This window comes from Lampetra planeri, chromosome 31, assembly GCF_965212315.1.
Source record: "Lampetra planeri chromosome 31, kcLamPlan1.2.h2, whole genome shotgun sequence".
Taxonomy (NCBI): Eukaryota; Metazoa; Chordata; class Hyperoartia; order Petromyzontiformes; family Petromyzontidae; genus Lampetra; species Lampetra planeri.
Window position 1 is genome coordinate 12,607,864 of NC_136137.1, and position 19,799 is coordinate 12,627,662.

At 52.0% G+C, this 19,799-nt stretch overlaps 1 protein-coding gene across 3 annotated transcripts in view; it reads left to right on the forward strand.

Moving 5' to 3' along the window:
• LOC144729239 (coiled-coil domain-containing protein 157-like) overlaps positions 1-19,799 on the forward strand; it is an 88,306-nt gene that overhangs the window by 49,773 nt on the left and 18,734 nt on the right. For all 3 annotated transcript variants that reach the window (XM_078609339.1, XM_078609355.1, XM_078609341.1), the window contains exons 5-6: positions 12,902-13,093; positions 13,298-13,451. In XM_078609339.1, the coding sequence (XP_078465465.1) occupies positions 12,902-13,093; positions 13,298-13,451 (346 nt within the window). The remainder of the gene's footprint in view (positions 1-12,901; positions 13,094-13,297; positions 13,452-19,799) is intronic.

Below are 19,799 nucleotides of genomic sequence, written 5' to 3' on the forward strand. Positions count from 1 at the left end.
AAGCAACCAGGCATTTAGGGGCTTTGGATAGGAAGGGTAGATTAGGTGATAATTATGTGGAACCTCAGAATCAAAGCCATTCTTTTTCAGGAGAGGGGTGACAGCTGCAAGTTTGAAGGTGGAAAGGACAATACCAGAGCTGAGAAATTAATTCAAAATGTTGGTGACAAATGGACAGAGTAAATGGAAATTTCCTTGAATTTATTTGGTAGGGTAGGGATCGAGGGAACAAAAGGTTGGTCGGGACTGAGCCACCAAATCAGCAATAGTTGATGGGGCAACATCAACAATAACATCATGTCAAAATGAACAACAGTGAGTTGACTTTATCAACAACAATAACATCAACAATAATGGCATATCAACAATCATATTATTGTTCATATCAGCATCAACAATAATATTATAGCAACAATGACATATCAATGACAGAAATGTTAATATTAATATCAACAGCACATGTATAATTTTCAACAGCTGTACCAATATTTTAGAGCCATAATTAGCCCTGATATAACCACAACTAAAGTGAAGTAACCATATTAGTCACAAAATAACCACAACCATAGCTACAACTGCCTTATAACCACAACCAAATTCCAACTGCAAGCATAACCACCACATAACTACAACAGCCAGAATATAACCACAACTACATTATAAGCACAACCACATAACTACAACCTTAGCCACATAACCACAACACCCACATTAAAACCACAACCATAATAATCACATAACCCCATTATAATCACTACAATATAACCACAGCCACATAATCACAACGATTACCACATTCTCACCACAATCACCATATAACCACAACCACCACATAACCATAAAAATCAAAGATCCCCCATATACAGGTGATTAGGCATCCTGGTGAAGAAAAGGATCAACATCTCCCATAACTTACTAGTTGTGGATCCGCAGGGAAAATATGTTCTTCCCTCGGGTAAACTGCAGGATAGGGAAATCACCTTGCTAAACGTCTATAATCTCCCTTCCATTAGCTCTGCACTGATTGAGAAGAGAATGGGGAAAATCATAGTGGGTAGGAACTGTAAGTTTGGTTCTAAACCCTGTCCTCGATAAATTCCATCCTATCGCTTCAGAGCAAAATACTCTACAAAGACTCCTCCAAATATAATGTCCCAGCGTTATCTAGTCGACCCCTTCATGGTCCTTAATCAGACAGATAATGACTTTATCCACACCTCTAAAGCACACAAGACTCTGTCCAGATTTGGCTTTTCCAAGCCTCTAAGCTACTTCTGTCAAAGCTCACGAAAACCAAAATTTTGGACTTGCAGTTCTTCGACCACATTTCAATATTTATCCAAATAATTCTTGACCCAGACTAGGTAGTGGCTAACTTCTGATCCCCGGATAAGCGGCTCCTGGATGACGAGCAGATGATGAAGGAGTTGAGAAAGGAAATAGGTGAATTAATACAGATTCATTCGGCCTCTAACCCCTTTCTTCCCATATAATTTGGGACTTTCTTAAAGCATTCATTTGAGGTTCACAAACAAAAAAAGGGGGCCCACAGATGAAGAAAGGTCATCAAAAGCAACAGGAGCTAAAGGAGGATCTTGCTGTCTTGCATGAGAAGTTTAAATCCACTCCATCACTACAAATGTAATATAAATTAACACTACAAGAATAGAACTGGAAGTGGTTAATAATAAAACTAGCCTGCTATATAAATAAGAGAGTCAGATTGCCCTTTCATGACTCTTCTACTATAGTCAGGTTACTAGCTAAACTGGTCACAACCCGGCGACACCGATAGTTTATTGTCTCTATCCAGAGCGGGAAGGACTCTCCTCTAACCAAAACTAGGGAAATGAACATGAACTTTAGATAATTCAAAAAGTCCCCGTGTATCTTTGATTTCCCGACCGGCGAGGAGATAAACTCCTTTTTAACTAAGGTCACTCACCCCAATTTGGACCTTCAGCAGTTAGGCAGGCTTATTGCCTCTCAAGAACGAATCGATGCCATTGCCTCATCACCCGTGGGGAAGGCTGCTTGGCCCCAATCGTATCCCATTGGAGCTCTGTAAAAAAGTTGGTGCCCCTCTCAACTCACAGTAAATGTTGATGCTTAACACAGCGTTTAATTCCAACTCTCCCAAACGCTATGAATAAAGCCAGGATTTCGTTCTTTCATAAACTGGGTACCCTGGTGAAAGTTAAAGGTAATTCCAGATCTATTTCTGAATTTGCAAGTCCCAATCGGTTTGTGAGTCCGAAACCTGCTGCGACAACATAGACGTGATGGTTCGATGCAGACGCTCGACCATCCCGTCAGTTTGCGGGTGATAGGGAGAGGTACGAATTTTTTTCGTTCCCAGGAGCTCACAGACCTGTTGGAGGAGTTTGCCGGAAAAATGTTTTCCCTGGTCGGTCAGCAGCCGCTCCGGAGCACCTTTGTCCATGACGTAACCTTGGACAAAGGCCTCCACGATGGCTGCTGCCGACTGGTTGGCCAGGGGCCAGGCCAGGGGTCCTCAAACTTTTTAAACAGGGGGCCAGTTCACTGTCCCTCAGACCGTTGGAGGGCCGGACTATAGTTAAAACGAACTATGAACAAATTCCTATGCACACTGCATATATCTTATTTTGAAGTGAAGAAACAAAACGGGAACAAATACAATATTTAAAATGAAGAACAAGCAAAGTTAAATCAACAAACTTGCCAGTATTTCAATGGGAACTATGAGCCTGCTTTTGGCTAATGAGATGGTCAATGTCCGGTTCCATATTTGTCACTGCTAGTCGTAACAAGTGATGCAAGTGTGCATCCGTTAGTCTAGATCTGGTTGGAGATGTCAAATGTTTCATTCTGGAAAAAGTCTGTTCACAGACATAAGTGCTGCCAAAGATGGTTGCCATTTTGAGTGCATGGTTCCTGAGATGAGGATATGTCTCAGAGGGGAGAGATGCATAGAAATTATGAAGGCTGCTTGACTTGAATGCGTCTTTCAGAGAGTCACAATTCTGCAGTTCAGCCAGTTCCATTTGGTAAATTGTATCCACATTTTCAATGTCAATAGAAAATGGGTTACAGAAACGCTGTATGTCCTGTTCATGGAGATGAAGCTCTTTAAATCTAAATTGGAACTCCTTTCGCAATTTTTACAGTGAATCCACACATGTTTTGTTTGGGAATGCAACCAATGGTTTTTCCGCTAACAGATTTTGAGTTGTGGGGAGATGGCAGAAGTTTTCCTCCTTCACTTGTTTGATGAGGAGGCCTAATTTTACTTCAAATGCTTTGACATGTGATTGCATATCACAGATGAGCTTCCCCTTTCCTTGAAGTTGCACATTGAAACTGTTGAGTAGCTCTGTTACATCTGTCAGAAAGGCAAGGTGCCATTTCCATTCTGCATCATTGAGCTCTGGTACTTCTATGTTTTTTGAAAGCAGACAAGCTGTAATCTGTGGAAGTAAGTCATAGAAACGTTTCAAAACTCTCCCTCGACTCAGCCAACGGACTTCTGTGTGGTACAGAACATCTTCATAGTCAACATTTAGCTCAGACAGAAATTCCTGAAATTGTCTGTGGTTTAGTCCATGAGCTCTAATGAATTTCGATTTAAAGCTTTCATGACTGCAGGGTTTCATCTTTTTGGTTCTTTCGGTAAAGTCACGTAGAAGGGAAGTAATAAACACAACGCAAGCAGCCGTCCTCAGGTGAAAACCAGGTCTGTCGAGACGACAGCGTCTGAATGAAACAGCACACGAGCTTGGAGCATATATATAAGCTGGGTTGGAAGGGGGGGGAAAGGGCGCCTTGACAAAATAATTTGCATATCAAGAGGAATTTAGCATATTTATGGGAAATGCAGGAATGTGATTAGTACTACATATGCCCGTGCATTATGCAGGACTACTTCCCTTCTATGTAGCTCTAATGAAGTTAACATAAGATACCACAATTTTCATAACAGAGTCCTACTTCAGTGATTTACTACACAGCGCTTGTTGGTGGATGAGGCAGTGTATGGCTATTGGATGAGAATGGTTATGTTTGTCCATCTCTTGGTTAATGCGAGCAATTACTCCTTTCTTAGACCCCACCATGCTAGGAGCACCATCAGTTGTCACACTGGCAAGTTTAGCCCAGTTCAGCTCCAAACCATTCACAGTTTGGCAAATCTTTTCATAGATATCCTCTCCTGTAGTTGTTCCTTTGATGCTTTGCAGTGCAGCAAGCTTCCACGAATAAAAATTAGAAGTTGTGCAGAATCCCGAACATCATTGATTTCGTCGAGTGCCAAGGAAAATAGCAAATTTTTTTTGGGGAGTTTTGCAAATGCTGATGCAAATTGTCTCCCATTTCTTCAATTCTCCGTGTAATTGTATGTCCTTTAAGACTCACTGTACTAAATAAATCGGCCTTCTCTGGACACATCTCTTTGGCAACAGAAAGAAGGCATTCTTTAACAAATTATCCCTCCATGAATGGTCTGCCAGTGTACGCTATTAGCTTGGCAACTTGACAACTTGCTCGCAGTGATGAAATATTTAGCTGCTTCTGCTTCACAAAAGTATTTTGCTGAGTTGTTAATGTATTTTTCAGTTTTAATATTTTATCTTTTCTCACTTCTCCGACCAAACAATCATATTTATCTTAATGTTGAGTTTCATAGTGTGGACTTAAATTGTATTCTTTGAACACAGACACTATATTCTGGCATATCAGACACACAGCTCTTTCCTTGTACTGCATGAAAAAGTAATCATAAGTCCACTGTTCTTTGAATATCCTACACTCCGAGGCAATTTTTCTCTTTCTTGACATCATTGTTTCCTAGGGAGTCAAAATTGCTATTAGTAAAATGCCTATATATATACAGCGCTACAAAAACCATATACCAGCAATAACTTTGCCCACACAGAGACATACAGACTGCACTGCCCATCAATGCAGTCTGATTGGGGGAACTCCGCTTTTACCCCAGGCTCACACTGGTGCGGGTGCCATTAAAAATTAATTACACCTGCAGTTTTGTTCACAGCGCAGCCGGCCCCTCCCACATGCCCTGGCTTCCTCTGAGTCCTGGGAGGTGGAGTAGTAGTCCGGCTGCGCTGTTCGGTTCCTCCCACCGCCTGAAGCTTGATTGCGGCCGGACTACAATTCCCATGATCCAGCGCTTCAGCCGGCCAGCCAATCGGCGGCGGCCGCCCCATCTCCCTCTTCCACCAATGACCGTCCTTCTCATGAAGAAAAAAAGTAACAGACAGGCAGCGGCGGCAAAAACACCTGGCGGGCCGGATAAATGTCCTCGGCGGGCCGCATGTGGCCCGCGGGCCGTAGTTTGAGGACCCCTGGGCCAGGCCATAGGCCAGCGCGTAAAGTATTCCACCCCGGTCAACAAATATCTATTGCCCCTAGGGGTGGCGGGAAATGGCCCCAGAATATCCAGCGCGACAAGTTCGTTCACTCTGGAGACTCTGATAGACTGCAAAGGCGGGTTTGACTCCCGTGCTGGTGGTTTTCGCTGCGCACACCGAGGGCATGATGCCAACAGATCTGCGACATCCCTCGTCATGCCTGGCCAAAAAAAATCAAGCTGGAGCAAGGCGAGGGTCTTTTGGGTATCCAGGTGGAGGAGGTGCTCATGAGCAGCCCACACCACCCTACCCCGTAACCCAGAAGGGACCACCAGCCGGTGTCGATGGGATTTCCCGTCCCAATGCATCAGCAACCCCGCGTGCATTTCCCATGCGTCGGCATCACCCGTCCCCCGCCCCGCCTCCCCGGCGCGACGACGCGACGCGAGGAGGGAGGTATCCTCCATCTGGAGGCGCCCCCATTCATTAACAGGCAAACGCAGCAGTGAATCTTTTCCCTGTTGTGCGATAGAATTTGGAAGCAATGTTTCGTCGTCGGCGGTTGCCGCCAGGACCGGAACCGGCATGTCCCCTGCAGGCTTGCAACGTCCCGACCCCAGGAGGCATGCACATTCGGAGGTGGTTGGCATGCGCGACAGAGCGTCCGCGTTGGTGTGGCGAACGCCCTTACGGTAGGTGGTTTCGAAATCAAAATCCTGGAGGATCTCCAACCATCGGGACAATTGTCCCGATGGCTGTTGAACTCGCAGGGCGTACTGCAGTGCCGCATGATCTGTGCAAACGGTGAAATGCCGACCGTACAGATATGGGCGATACTGTTGGATGAAATAGACAATTGCCAACAGTTCCCTACGGGTGACACAATATCTTTGCTCCGCTGGAGACAACACCCGACTGCCGTACGCAACCACCCGTTCCACGCCGTCAACCACCTGGGAAAGCACGCCCCCAATACCCGTGTTGCTCGCATCGGTGTCGAGCAAAAATGGTTCCGAAAAATCGGGGTAAATCAAGGGAGGAGCTTTTACCAGGGCGTCCTGAAGGGAGCAGAAAGCAGCCTCCTCCTCCTGACCCCAGTGGAACCGAACCCCTTTTGATGTTAAAGCGTGTAGGGGTTTGGCAATCGTCGCAAAATCAGCGACGAACCGTCGGTAATACGACGCGAAGCCAATGAAACTCCTGACCTCTCCCACCGAGGTGGGAGTCGGCCAGGAGCTGACACACTGCGTTTTGGCGGGATCGGTAGCAATACCTGAGCGCCCCACGATGTGCCCCAAATAACGCACCGAATCGCGTAACAAATGACATTTTTGGGGTTTGAATTTCAAATTAGCAGCCCGCATCTTTAGGAAAACCGCCCGCAACCTCTGGAGATGTTCGTCAAAAGTTTTACTAAAGACGATAACGTCATCCAAATAAATCAGGCACGACTCCCATTGCAATCCAGCCAAAACCAATTCCATCAAACGCTGGAAAGTTGCCGGCGCTGAGTGTAAGCCCATCGGCAACCGGTTGAATTGGAACAGGCCGTGCGGTGTACGGAAAGCAGTTTTAGGCTTTGAATCATCGTCCAGAGGAAGCTGCCAGAATCCCGAAAGTAATCCAGTGTGGAGAAGAATCGCGCTCCCGCCAAGGCGTCCAGCGATTCGTCCATCCGTGGGAGCGGGTATGCGTCGGCAACCGAAATTTTGTTAAGGCGCCGAAAATCAACGCAAAACCGCAACGAGCCGTCCTGCTTTTTAACCAGGACGATCGGCGCTCCCCAAGGGCTGGTGGAAGGAGAAATTATGTCGGCGGCTAACATGTCATCAATAGCCGATTTGACATGGTCCTTTTCGGCGGGACTTAACCGAAACGGATTCTGGCGTATTGGCGCGCTGTCACCCGTGTCAATATGGTGACGCAGCAGATGAGTGCAACCCAAATCGTATTTGTCCCGACTGAAAACGTCGGAAAATTCCCGCAGTAGCGTTCTAAGCTGTTGGCGCTCTGAATTTGACAGGTCCGTCGATCCCGCACAAAGCGCATCGAGCCACCTTCCATCGCTGTCCGAATGTGGGTGCGGCCGGGGAGCAGTGCCGACGTGATTCGCAACAGGTTCCTCGCAGGGCACCGGCGTCGCGTGAGCAAGCACCGTCCCTTGAGGAACTACCACTGTCTGCGACCCCACATTGAGGACCGCGATGAAAGGGTCCCCGTCCCCTCTTATGACGGTCTGGGCCGGAATCAAATGAGGTCCACTAACCCCGGCCCTAGATGGTCCCAGCAGAATTCCCTGGTCCCCAATGCCCTCAGCGAAGGGCCGACGAAGTTTTAGAGGCACCAACATTTGAGCTCCCGGCGGCACACGAACTGTTTTAACGACGAACGCTGGTACTGTTACGAACGCCGTCCGAGCCGCAGTAGGGGAAGGCAGGAACGCCATGCGTCGTCCCGACGGGAGCTCAATGCATCCCTGGTCTATTAAAATACGAATCGGCATTTTGCCCAAGAAGTCCGTCCCCAGCAGGCACGGAACCGCCAGCGAGGAGTAAACAAAAATCGGGCCCGACAATTTGATATCCCCGATACAAATTTGCGCTCGAATCTGTCCAATGATGCCAAGAGAGCCCCCGTTAGCAGCATAGAATGGGACGTTAACCGGCAGTAAAGGACGGCTCTGGACAGGTAGAATATTGTAAATGAGTTCGGAAATGATGGTCGCCGATGCCCCCGTATCGACCAGGATGCGTACCTCCACCCCGTCAATGTGTCCCACCACGGCCGACGACCCCGACGACGCGGCCACAACGCGATGGGCCAACATGGACCACTGCCTGGGTTCGATTTGAGTCCCCATAGTGGTGCGTGTTGGCCCGTCGCAGCGCAATGTCGGCCCCCCGTTCGTTGCGGTGTGCGAGTGTGTGACGAGTGTGTGCTTGGGCCAAACATGAGGGGTGCCGCGACTCGCCGGATTATGTTGATGGAGCTTGGGAGGAGGAGGGCCGGCGTCCTGTCGAGGCGTCGTCCCGCGCTGCCGAGGAGAGCAGCACCCCGAGGCGAAATGGCCCCGGACGCCGCAGTTGAAGCAACGCGGGAGCGCCGGCGGCGATGACGGACGGTCGAAGCGGCTCGACCCATCCCGGCCCGACCGTGCTCCCGTCCCCTGCTGCCGTCGACGGTCGACGGCGTAAACCTCCTCCGCCGGGAGGGTGGCTGCAGCCACCGCACGCCCGGCCGCTGCCCTGCTGGCTTTCCGACGCTGTGACAGCAGGTTGGCGTGGAGGAGCCGCGCAGCCTGGAGGGAACTCATCTCCGTGTCCTCCTGTGCAACGACGGCGATGTCCAGGTCGTCTGCCAGCAGGAGGATTTTTTCTGTGACCATGGCGTCCACGCCGTCGTCGTCCATTCGAGGGAAGGCCGTCTTCGCCAGTGCCAGGAGACTCGTCCTGTACGCCAGGGGCGACTCCTTTGCACCCCGCTGGCGATCGTAAAACTGCTGCCTGCATTCCGCTGAAGGTCCGTAGACCCCGGTCAGCAACTGCAGCGCCATCTGTAGCGTGGAGCGCTTCTCCCTCGGCGCCGATGTAAGGGCGGCGAGTGCGTCGCTGTCGAGGAGCGCCGGCAGCGCGCAGAGAGCCTCAGCATCCGACCACCGTGCCATTTCTTGGTGGGCGAGGAAGCGTCGCTGGAAGCCGCCCCAGTCGCCCTCCGCGCCAACAAACTCTTTGAGCGGAGGCAGCCGTTGGTGCAGCGCAGCGGTCGCCATGGAAGCTCGCAGGCTGCTGTCCCCGTAACTCGGCTGTGCTTCGGCGCGAACGGCAGATGGTATCGCCTGTCGCAGCCGTGATGACGCTCCCTCCGCTGGCGGTGACGCGGCAGCCCCAGCAAGAGCGATGTTGGACCCGAGGTTCAGGCCGGCCACGCCCTCAGCAGCTGCTGCGGCGATGGCGGGAGATTCAAAGTTTGAATCCGTTGAGATGGCGGGAAGGCGCATCGGACGTCGGTTCTCCTCGCCCCGTGGTGGTCCACCAGCCCCCAGCCGCGTGATGTGTTCGAGTGTGGCGGCAGCGGCGTAAAGCAGCTCCGCCAGCCTCGCGTGAGCCAGCCTCAGCCCTTCTGATGGCGGCTCCTCTTCATCCTGATGCCCCGGTAAGAATGCGTCCGGCCCCGGCTGCACGATGTCTTGTTGAGCCGTCTCGGGCTCGACAATTTCAGCGGTGTCCTCCACCTGCGGTACTCCGGCTCGAGCTGTCCGGCGCGTGTCCATGTTCGTAGTTGTTCTGACACCAGATGAAGTACCGTTGGTGACTCTTGGACACCGTTGGTGAGGCACACGTATTTATTCCGTACAAGTAGTCACAACTGTGGACATACAATACTAGAGGGGGTATCGGCCCCCTCACCCGGCTAGCTGGGAATACACTGCTAGCTATCTCTGACCTACCTCCTAGTCCTCCACTAACGGGCTAGGGGAGGCTGTCTGGCCCGACACTGGTAAGTCGGGCTACGGTACCCGGAGTCCCAGAGCACTGGCTCTGGTTCTCGGGACCACGCCGCTGGCTCGGTCCTGCGCGGCCCTGACAAGGGCGGCGTCCCAGGGGAGTCCAGGGCTCTAGCTAGACGATCTTCGGTCTTCACTGGTTTAGCTTTAACATTCTGCCCCGAGCCCTCTGACACATCCCCCTTTATACTCCACCCCCGCTGAGGGGTGGGGCCCCGGGCTGCCTGGTGCGGACGTCGTTGAGAGCACCCCCCCGTGCACTCACGTAGCCCCGCCCACTGTGTTTGTTTCCCATAAGCTGCCATGCATAACGGCTCTCTCTCTAACACCCCTACAATAGGGTGGAGTGGCCCTTCCTATTCAGGGTTATGGATACATTTAGTATCCCTCCCTCATTCACTAACAAATGTAGACTCCTGTATGTGAGCCCATCGGCTACGCTGGCTACAAATGGCTTGGCATCCCCAAATTGTACATGAAGTAGAGGCACAAGGCAGGGTTGCACTCTTTCTCCACTACTATGGAGCCCTTCACTGACGGTTATCTGGAGCAGTCAACAGATCTCAGGAGTAAGTTTTGGAGCAGTGGAAAATAAAATTAACTTATACGCCGATGATGTTCTCATTACCTTTACTGACCTAGAAACCTCAATTCTTGCCATTTCGACTCTAGTGAGGGAATATGGGGGAGCGTCGGGGTTAAAACTCAATGTAACTAAATGAGAACTGATGTGCCTGTCCCCTACCTCCCCCAAACCCCCAGAGGGTTTGTTATCCTTTAAGTGGTGCCCAACCCATATCAGATTACCTGGGTGTGACAATCCCCGCTTTTCTAATGTCGCTCTTTCGGAAGAATTCCCCCCCCACCCCCCTCCTTGCTCCAGGATATTGTTACTTCAGTCGCAGAGTGGACAGATTTCCCCATTTCTTTCCACAACAGAGCCCATCTGGTCAAGATGATGGTCCTCTACATCATGGGACCTCCTTTGCCAGTACCAAAATATGATAATAGGTTTTTCCCCTTTTTTCTGGCAACAAAACAGGTGATAAGATGTTAAAACACCAAAATGAAACCTTTTACAAGGAATCATGTCTGCATTAACCACAATGCTTGTGATCAGAATGCAAACAAAAAACATACTCTGATAATAGATCATGATGTTTCGATCGCAACACAAGCAATCGTCATCAGCTGGGACAACCACACCAATAAAAAACTCCTAAAGTAGGCGAGAGATCTACCGTGGCACGAGGTTAGAGGGGGAGAAAGGAGGTGGGGGGAGAGAGGGGGCGGGGCAGAAAGTGGACCCCGCCGCAGCACTTGGAGAGATCTGAGAGATCGGCTGCAGGGGGGGAGAGAGAAGGGGGGGGGGGACAGAAAGGGGACCCCACGGCAGCACCCGGGTCACTGGAGTACTGGAGTAGAGATCGGAGAGAGATGCGCAGAGAGAGAGAAAGACAGAGAGTCAGAAATAACAGCTGACATAGGCAGGTAGGATGGAAACATCACAGTCAGTTTAGACTTTACCTGGTTAATAACGTCCTTCCAATGATTGCTCAGTTTGTACCCATCTTCTCGGTTGAAGTTGCGTTTGTGTTTATATATCTGGATGGCTTCATGAACAAATCTCTGAAGGTAGCCGGTGGGTTTGCAGAGTACCTTCGTCTTGGAAAAGTCAATTTTGTGTGAGCCCACAGCTTTAAAACAATGATCAGCAACGACAGAGGTATTGGTCCTACCGTGTTTCATATCTGCCTTGTGTTCGCGAACGCGGTCCGAGACATGTCGTTTCATTTCCCCAATGTAACTGCTGCTGCACCCACAACTCAATTTGTCGACACCCGGGTAATTGCATAACAACCTCGTGCCACGGCAAATCTCTCGCCTACTTCAGCAGTTTTTTTCTTGCTGTGGTTGTCCCACCTGAGGATGATTGCTTGTGTTGCGATCGAAACGTTGTCATATATTTTTCTACCTACGTGACTTTACCGAAAGAACCAAAGAGTATGGATTCCTGCAGTCACGAAAGCTTCAAATCAAGATTGATACTCTGATAATATATGCATTGTCCTGAAACTAATTGATCCACACCAGAGGCAGCTTTCTTTTGAGCCTCGTCTGAAACGGCGTTAGACCAAAGGACGTCAAAAGGCGTAGACCCTAAAGACAATGCACTATCGGAGTATTGAGAGCTCGGGGTGAGAATCTACATCATGGACCTCTTTTGCCAGTACCAAAATTTGATACTTTTTTCTGGCAACAAAACAGGTGTTAAGATGTTAAAACACCAAACTGAAACCCTTTACGAGGAATCATGTCTGCTTTAACCACAATGCTCGTGGTCAGAGGACGCCAAAAGGCGATCAGCCCAATGCCAATGCACTATCAGAGTAATGAGAGCTTGGGGTGTGCATCCTCTGGTCTAACACCGATTAAGACCAGGCTCAAAAGAAAGCTGTCTCTGGTGTGGTCCAATCAGTTTCAAGGACAATCCATATATTATCAGAGTATCTTTTTTGTTTGCATTCTGACCGCAAGCATTGTGGTTAATGCAGACATGATTCCTTGTAAAAGGTTTCAGTTTGGTGTTTTAACATCTTAACACCTGTTTTGTTGCCAGAAAAAAGGGAAAAAACCTATTATGATGGTTCTCCTTAAAATGTTATATCACTCATGAATGGTTCCTTCCCAGATCCCAAGGCCCTTCTTCAAAGTATTCCACTCACATAACTCATCCTTCATCTGCAACCATAAACTCACTCGCGCGGATAGGTGGCCACAAGAGAACATAGAAACCTGCACATTATTATAGAGACTCATTTTTTTAAATCACAAACCTACACTGAAAAGTGTATTCATTATCATGAAAAAATCCCCGTGACCGAAACATCACCATTGGACCTTCCAAGCCATGGATCAACAAACGGTCTGCATATTGTTATTATGAGGATGACTTAGACACTCTGAGAAGTGTCTAAATAATAATAATAAATCACGTGATCAGAGGTTGTGCTGCTTTCATTTGTGGTGTCCGCCCTGTGAACCGCAGGTCTGTGATGCCGTCATGAAGCTCTGCCAGAGTCAGCAATTGCCATCCTGCCTCTCTCAGCTGCGGCGCGATGTGGGCCAGGGGCCCGGCCACCCAACAGACACCTCTCGCTGGGCGGCCAACATGGCCAGAGACCTTACCCGTGTGATGCGACACATGGAGCGCTTGGAAGGGGAGGTGGTGCCACTCAAGGTGGGGAACTATGTCGGCTGGTCACCATTGTATTGCCATGGTCTGTGCGCTGCTATATGTTAGCTGGTGATACAAATAATTTGTTTCCCTCTGGGGGAACAACTATTCTGGGGAAACCAATATTTGTTTACTTTAAAAAATGCGGGTGGGATTGTATTTACATGAGAAGAAATGGGCAAATCGGGGTGGTCACCTTCCTTGCAGGCGGAGTTGGAGCAAGAGAAGCAACAGGCTGCTGACATTGCTGCCTCCCTGAGAAACGCAAAGGCCGAATTGAATTTCACAGTGGGGCGACTGCAGAGCGATCATGAGAGAACAGTGCAGGCGATGGACAAGGAGAGGCTGGAAGTCATCCGAGGTGAGATGATGGTTGTATCTTCATCATCATCTGCCATGTTCTGTCCAGTACTAGATGAAGGCCTCATCACGCAGTCGCCATCCTTAACGGTCTTGCAATGTAAGAATCATCTAGCACCTACACATGAGCTTATTTCATCACTCGATATCTGCAGTGGACCGATACCCAACTGTAGTAAAACTATAATTTGGTTTGTCATTAAAGTTGGTTAATCAATGTAGTGGTTTGGTTGTGTAGTCATATGAGAACCCAGATTAATCATGGGTGAGTGAAACCTGGTTTTAATCACAGGTCAACTAAGTTTCTATGACCTCTGAAGTACCCGGCTACTTCCGGTCAGTATTTTTTAAGATTCTTAACATATGATGACCTTTATGCAATGGGTGAACATAGGTATTCCTATCTGAAGGTGTTTGAGGTGACACCGTAGGGAAGGGTCATGGTGTGTAATATATATAAGCGGTGTCCAGTTTAGTTATCATCATCAGCCAGGGTCTATTACGCCCTGCATTATCAGTGTTATTGTATATCACAATCCACATTACTATCATTGGCCGTGATTTTCACTGAAAACACAGGGGTATAGAATATCAAATTGTCAGAGCTTGGTAGTACTCTGCGATTATTCTTGCTTCAGCTCTATCTCCATCTCCGAGGCCACAGCACGCCTCACTCTCTCACCACCGTACACAGGAAGTCTACAGAGGATATGATGAATGACAATGGCGCCCATTTATTCGCACACCAACAGGGCCCTGTAATGTTATTACACTAGGTCATGACTCGGCCCGCAGATATAGCACACCTATTTCCCCGCTCCCTCTCAGGGCACCATGTGACTACATGTGTAATGCGAGCATAAACAGGGTGGTTGTTGGCCTCCGTGCCAATCACGCGGGCCGGAGCATTGGGGGGCGTAGCCGGGTCGACGGAGCGTGTGGGAGGAGCCACTGCTCATCTCGGCTCCAATAGGAGACGGGGGCAGTACGGGAAGGAGGGGTCAGGGGTCACGTGATGGGAAGGATATAAGGGGAGAGCCGGAAGAGATCGGGAGTGGGAACGGAGTGAGAATAGGGGGGAGCCACGCTGAGCGGAACGGGAGCAGCGACGCCATCTGCCACGTGGTGGAGCGGCGCCATCTGCCACGTGGTGTGCGTGGGGTAAACGGGGCTAGCGGAGTGTGAGGGGCACACGTGGCTAGTGAGTGACTAGCGGAGTGTGCGGGCACACGTGGCTAGTGAGTGACTAGCGGGGTGTGCGGGGCACACGTAGCTAGTGAGTGACTAGCGGAGTGTGCGGGGCACACGGAGCAAGCGGTGTGGCTGGCGGCGTGTGCGGGGCACACGGAGAGAGCGGAGCGGCCACCAGCGAGTGCGGTCCACACGGAGCGTGCACGGAGGGGTGCGGTACGAAGAACCTAATAAATGACACAACGGAGACCAAGAAAGCCTGACCGAGTCGTTTATTACACTGGGGTCAGAAGTGGAACGTGATGTCTAAACACCTCAAGAAAAAGAATATACTGGCACCATCTTCAGAAGACGAAGAGGATCTTCCTCCGGCGGTGGCAGTCCCGACCATGGAAGGCGTGGGCGAAGCGGCGGCGAGCGACACGCCAGGAGTACAGGATGTCGTTGGGGCGGCCGGAACGCCTGCGCCGACGGGCGTCGAGGACGGCTGGCGACACGTCGCAGTCCAGCTGGATTCGCTGCGGGCCGTTCTGCTGCAATTACTCACCCTGGTGGCGCCAGCGACGATGTCGGATCGCCTAAGCGGGGAGCCTTCGAGTGGGGCCGAGCCGTCCGCCATTGGGGCCTGTGCGACGCTTCCCGCCCTCTCCGACACGCAGCACGACGCCGCCATCTTGGGCGTGGTCAGGGACGAACGGCGGGAAGCTGCCATCTTGTCGCCTCCACCGCGGCAAGCCGCCATTTTGTTGCCTTCACCGCGGGAAGCCGCCATCTTGCCCCCGCCGCATGGAGACGCCATCTTATCGCCACCGCGTGGAACACCTGCAGCGGGAAACGGCGACTCGGGGACCCGCAGCCATCGTCTGACGACGGTTAAGGAATTCTCAATCGGTGGGGATTGGAGTGCATTCGCCTGCCGTTTTGAGGTGGCGGTCCGATCCGCCAAGTGGACGGATGCGGAAGCCCTGGAGGTCCTGCCGACGCTCCTGGACGACGAGTCTGTCAGATTATTCCGTTCCATCAAGACCGCGAAGAAGACGATGCTGAAGGGAGTGTTCGAGGAAATGGTGGAGGCTTATGAGCCCCCGGACGACGCACATCGCAGATTCGTGCAGCGGCAACGGGCACCAGAAGAATCGCCAGTGGCTTTCCGGGGCGCTGTGTTGGAGCTGGCTATGGCCGCATATCCGGACACGGAGCCCGACTTGCTGGAGCCTTTAATATTGGGCAAGATGTTGGAGCTGTCCAGGGATTTGGGCATCCCCATGCCGGTGTGCGGCCATGAGCAGCTGACCTCCCGGATAGCGGCTAAGTGCTTGGACGTGCAATTCAACCTACGCTGGTGGAAGCAGGTGACGCCTGGACGGGAGCCCCAAAGTCGAAGGTGGTGCCACCGGGTGGGATCCGTCCAAAGCCGTCTACGTACAGGACGAGAAGGGGCCTGAGGAGCTGGCGGTAGCATCGACCCAGTGGCCTGCTCGAGGGGGAGCGGAGTTGCACTCGGGCCCACCGTTGCGGGATCGGCAAGATAGAGGGGGTGCCGGACGACGAGCTGACTCGTCGTGCTTCCGCTGCGGCCGTCGGGGGCACTTCGCCAGGGAGTGTTGGGGTCGCTCTCGGCCGCCACTCCAGCTGGAGGCCCCTGCCGGGAACGCGACGTGGGAAAATCCACCACGACAGGCAAGTCGGTACGCATCAGACACCCGGCAAGGCCTGTCATTTCATGCATCACCGTCACTACGCGGTCCGGGAGACATTCCTAACGGGGGGGCGCTAAGAGACCCGCGTCGTTCGCTCACGCAGTGGCGGAAATTGGCACGGAGGGTGGTTGCGGCCGCTACTGGGTCGTCGACTGTGCCTGGCTCGATCCAAGGGGTCGACGTGCGCATTTTGGTTGACTCGGGTGCGTCCGTGACCATTATCTCCTATGTGATATTCCATCTCCTGTCCATTCCACCGGGGCAGGCACGACCGGTTTACGACTCGTGCATAGCGGCGAACGGAGGGAGTATGGGCATCGTGGGTGAGGTGGACGCGAGTATATCGGTTGGGGGTGTTTTGGCTTCAGGGACAGTGTTGATCTCCAGGTCCCTCGCGGTGCCATGCCTTTTGGGGACCGATTTTCTGGCAAAGATGCCCATTCAGATAAGAGTGGATCAGAATTGTATCGAATTGCTCCTGACTGCCAGGTGCAGGCGCTGTCCGAGGTTTTGGTTGACGTTCCACCTGGCTCGCAGATGCTTATTCCGTTGCGGTATCGGAAGCCAGTGCCGGGAATCGAGGGCGCGGCAGGCGTGTTGTCGCCGTCCAAAGCGATTACGGGTGGCTTGACGCTGGTCGCAGCACAGACGATTGTTCGGCCGGGTCAGCCTCCGTTTTTGCAAGTTTTGAATGGGAGCGGGGAAAATGTCATCGTGCCGGCCGGAACGGTTTTGGCACATGCCACGACTGCTTTCACGGCCCATGACGATCGGTGCCACCGGGGCCTCATAGGGGCGGTCTCTGCCTCGACGGCACAGGATAATTGATGGATTGCCGAGTTGTGCCAGGGAAATGTGTCTTTGACTGTGGACCAACGGTCCGCGCTTCGCGCGCTGTTGGGGAAGTATTCAGATGTTTTTAGTTCGGACGATTTCGATCTGGGACGTACCTCGTTGCTCTCCCACCATATTGATACAGGGGATGCTGCTCCGATTCGGATGAACCCACACCGGTTGAGTCCAGCGGAGCGGGACCACGTATGCGGCGCAGTGGAGGATATGCTGGCCGCTGACATTATTTCCCCGTCCAACAGTCCGTGGGGCGCTCCGGTGGTCCTTGTGAAGAAAAAGGATGGGAAATTGCGATTCTGTGTCGATTACCGCAAGGTTAAATAAGGTGTCGGTTGCGGACGCGTACCCCCTGCCGCGTATGGATGATTCCCTCGATGCCTTGTCTGGGGCGCAATTTTTTTCTACTCTTGATCTCTCGTCGGGATTCTGGCAGCTTCCCCTGGACGAGTCCTCGAGGGAAAAGACGGCTTTCCGTACGCCGCAGGGCTTGTTTCAGTTTAATTGTCTTCCCATGGGCTGGAACGCCGCCCCCGCGATGTTCCAGCGATTGATGGAGCTTGTGTTGACCGGTCTGCAGTGGGACACGTGTTTGATATATTTGGATGGCGTTACCGTCTTCAGCCGCACGTTTGAGGAACATCTTCGGAGATTGGACGCGGTATTTGCTAGGATGCGTTCCGCCAATTTTAAATTTAAGCTTAAAAAGTGTCACTTGTTCCAACGATCCGTGCGCTATTTGGGCCACATAGTCAGTTCGGACGGCGTGGCCATGGACCCAGAGAAGACGGCGTGCGTCCGAAACTGGCCGACTCCGGCCACGGTGGGGGACTTGCGCCGGTTCGTTGGGTTCGCTTCCTATTACCGCAGGTTCGTTCCAAACTTTGCCACGATCGCTAGGCCGTTGCACCTCCTTACGGCAAAGGGACGGAGGTTCAGCTGGGGGCCGACGGAGGAGGCGGCGTTTCAGGGCCTACGCGATCGTTTGGCGTCGGCGCCGACGCTGGACTATCCTGATTTTGCTCGGCCTTTTATTCTGGATACTGACGCTAGTGACACCGGGATTGGGGCCATCTTGTCCCAGTCTAAGGGCGGCGTTGAACGCGTCGTGGCTTACGGTAGCTGCGTGCTATCTCCGGTGGAGACCCGCTACTGCGTTACTCGTCGGGAACTCTTGGCAATAGTGCATTTTCTTCGTCAATATCGCCCGTATTTATACGGCCGTAAGTTTATTGTGCGCACGGATCATGCGGCTTTGCAATATTCCCTGAGGGTTGAACAACCGTCTGGCCAATTGGCACGATGGTTGGAAACCTTGCAGGAATTTTCGTTTGAGATTCAGTATCGTAAAGGATCGTGTCACACAAACGCGGACGCGCTCTCCAGATTGCCGCAGGGGCCTCCTTGCGCCTGTGCTTCGGGCACAAATAGATGCACGCGGGTTCCGCAGCCCCCGCGGCCTGTTATGTCCGCAGTGGAGGTGCCTGAGGCTCCCGCATGTCCGGAACCAGCTGATGGGGTTTTGAATTTGCCGCGTTTTGTATGGGTTCGCGAGCAATTGCTCGATGAGTCACTGGGGGCCTTGCGTGGTCGGGCCGCGAAGGAGAGAGGTGGGCCACTGTCCGATGGGACGCCGGGAGCTGCTCTCCGTGATGGCTTGTTGTTGTGGAGGGAAGGCTTGCACGATCGCTGGCGTCTTGTTGTGCCGTCGTCGTTGCGATATGAGTTGATTCGGACTCTGCACTCTGAGAAGTTGTTACATCTCGGGGTGCAGAAAACTTTGTTGACGTTACAGCGGGATTATTTTTGGCACGGCATGACGACTGATGTCGTCGGGCACATTAGGGCGTGCTCCGACTGTGCCCGTCGGAAGCCGCCTAAACACCCATATGTCCCACCAGTGCAGTCTATACAGGTGTCGCGGATTAACGAGTTGGTGGCGTTGGATATTTTGGGGCCCTTTCCGCCGTCCGCTCGGGGGAATACATTTTTGTTGTTCGGGGTGGAATATCTTTCCCGCTGGCCGATGGCCTGGCCCTTGGCCGACCAGTCAGCGGCGTCTATCACGGAGGCCTTTCTGTTCAGATACGTAATGGACAAAGGGGCACCGGAGAGGTTGCTCACGGACCAAGGGCGAAATTTTTCTTCCAAATTGTTGAGCGACGTGTGTGCTGCACTGGGGACCAAGAAGGTTCGGACGTCTCCCTACCATCCGCATACGGATGGGATGGTTGAACGGCTGAATCGGACCCTGTCGACCATGCTCTGTAAAACGGTTAGCGAAAAGCAGGCTGATTGGGATTTGCATATCCCTGGGGTGCTCTCCGCATACCGGATGATGCCACATGCGTCGACGGGGTACTCACCGTTCTTTTTGATGTACGGCCGCGAGAACGTGCCGCCGGTGGAAGTGCAACTGGGCGAAGGGTCCTGTCAAGCCTCTCCCTGAGTATATTCGGGACACCGTTCATCGCGTGGCAGAGGCGCGGGAGGCGGCCCGATTGGCTACGGCCAAGACCCAGGCCCGGAACGAACGTTGTGCACGGCGCTCGTATGGTGAGTCCCCCTGGCGGGTGGGGGAGATGGCCTGGTTGCACTGCCCACAGGTA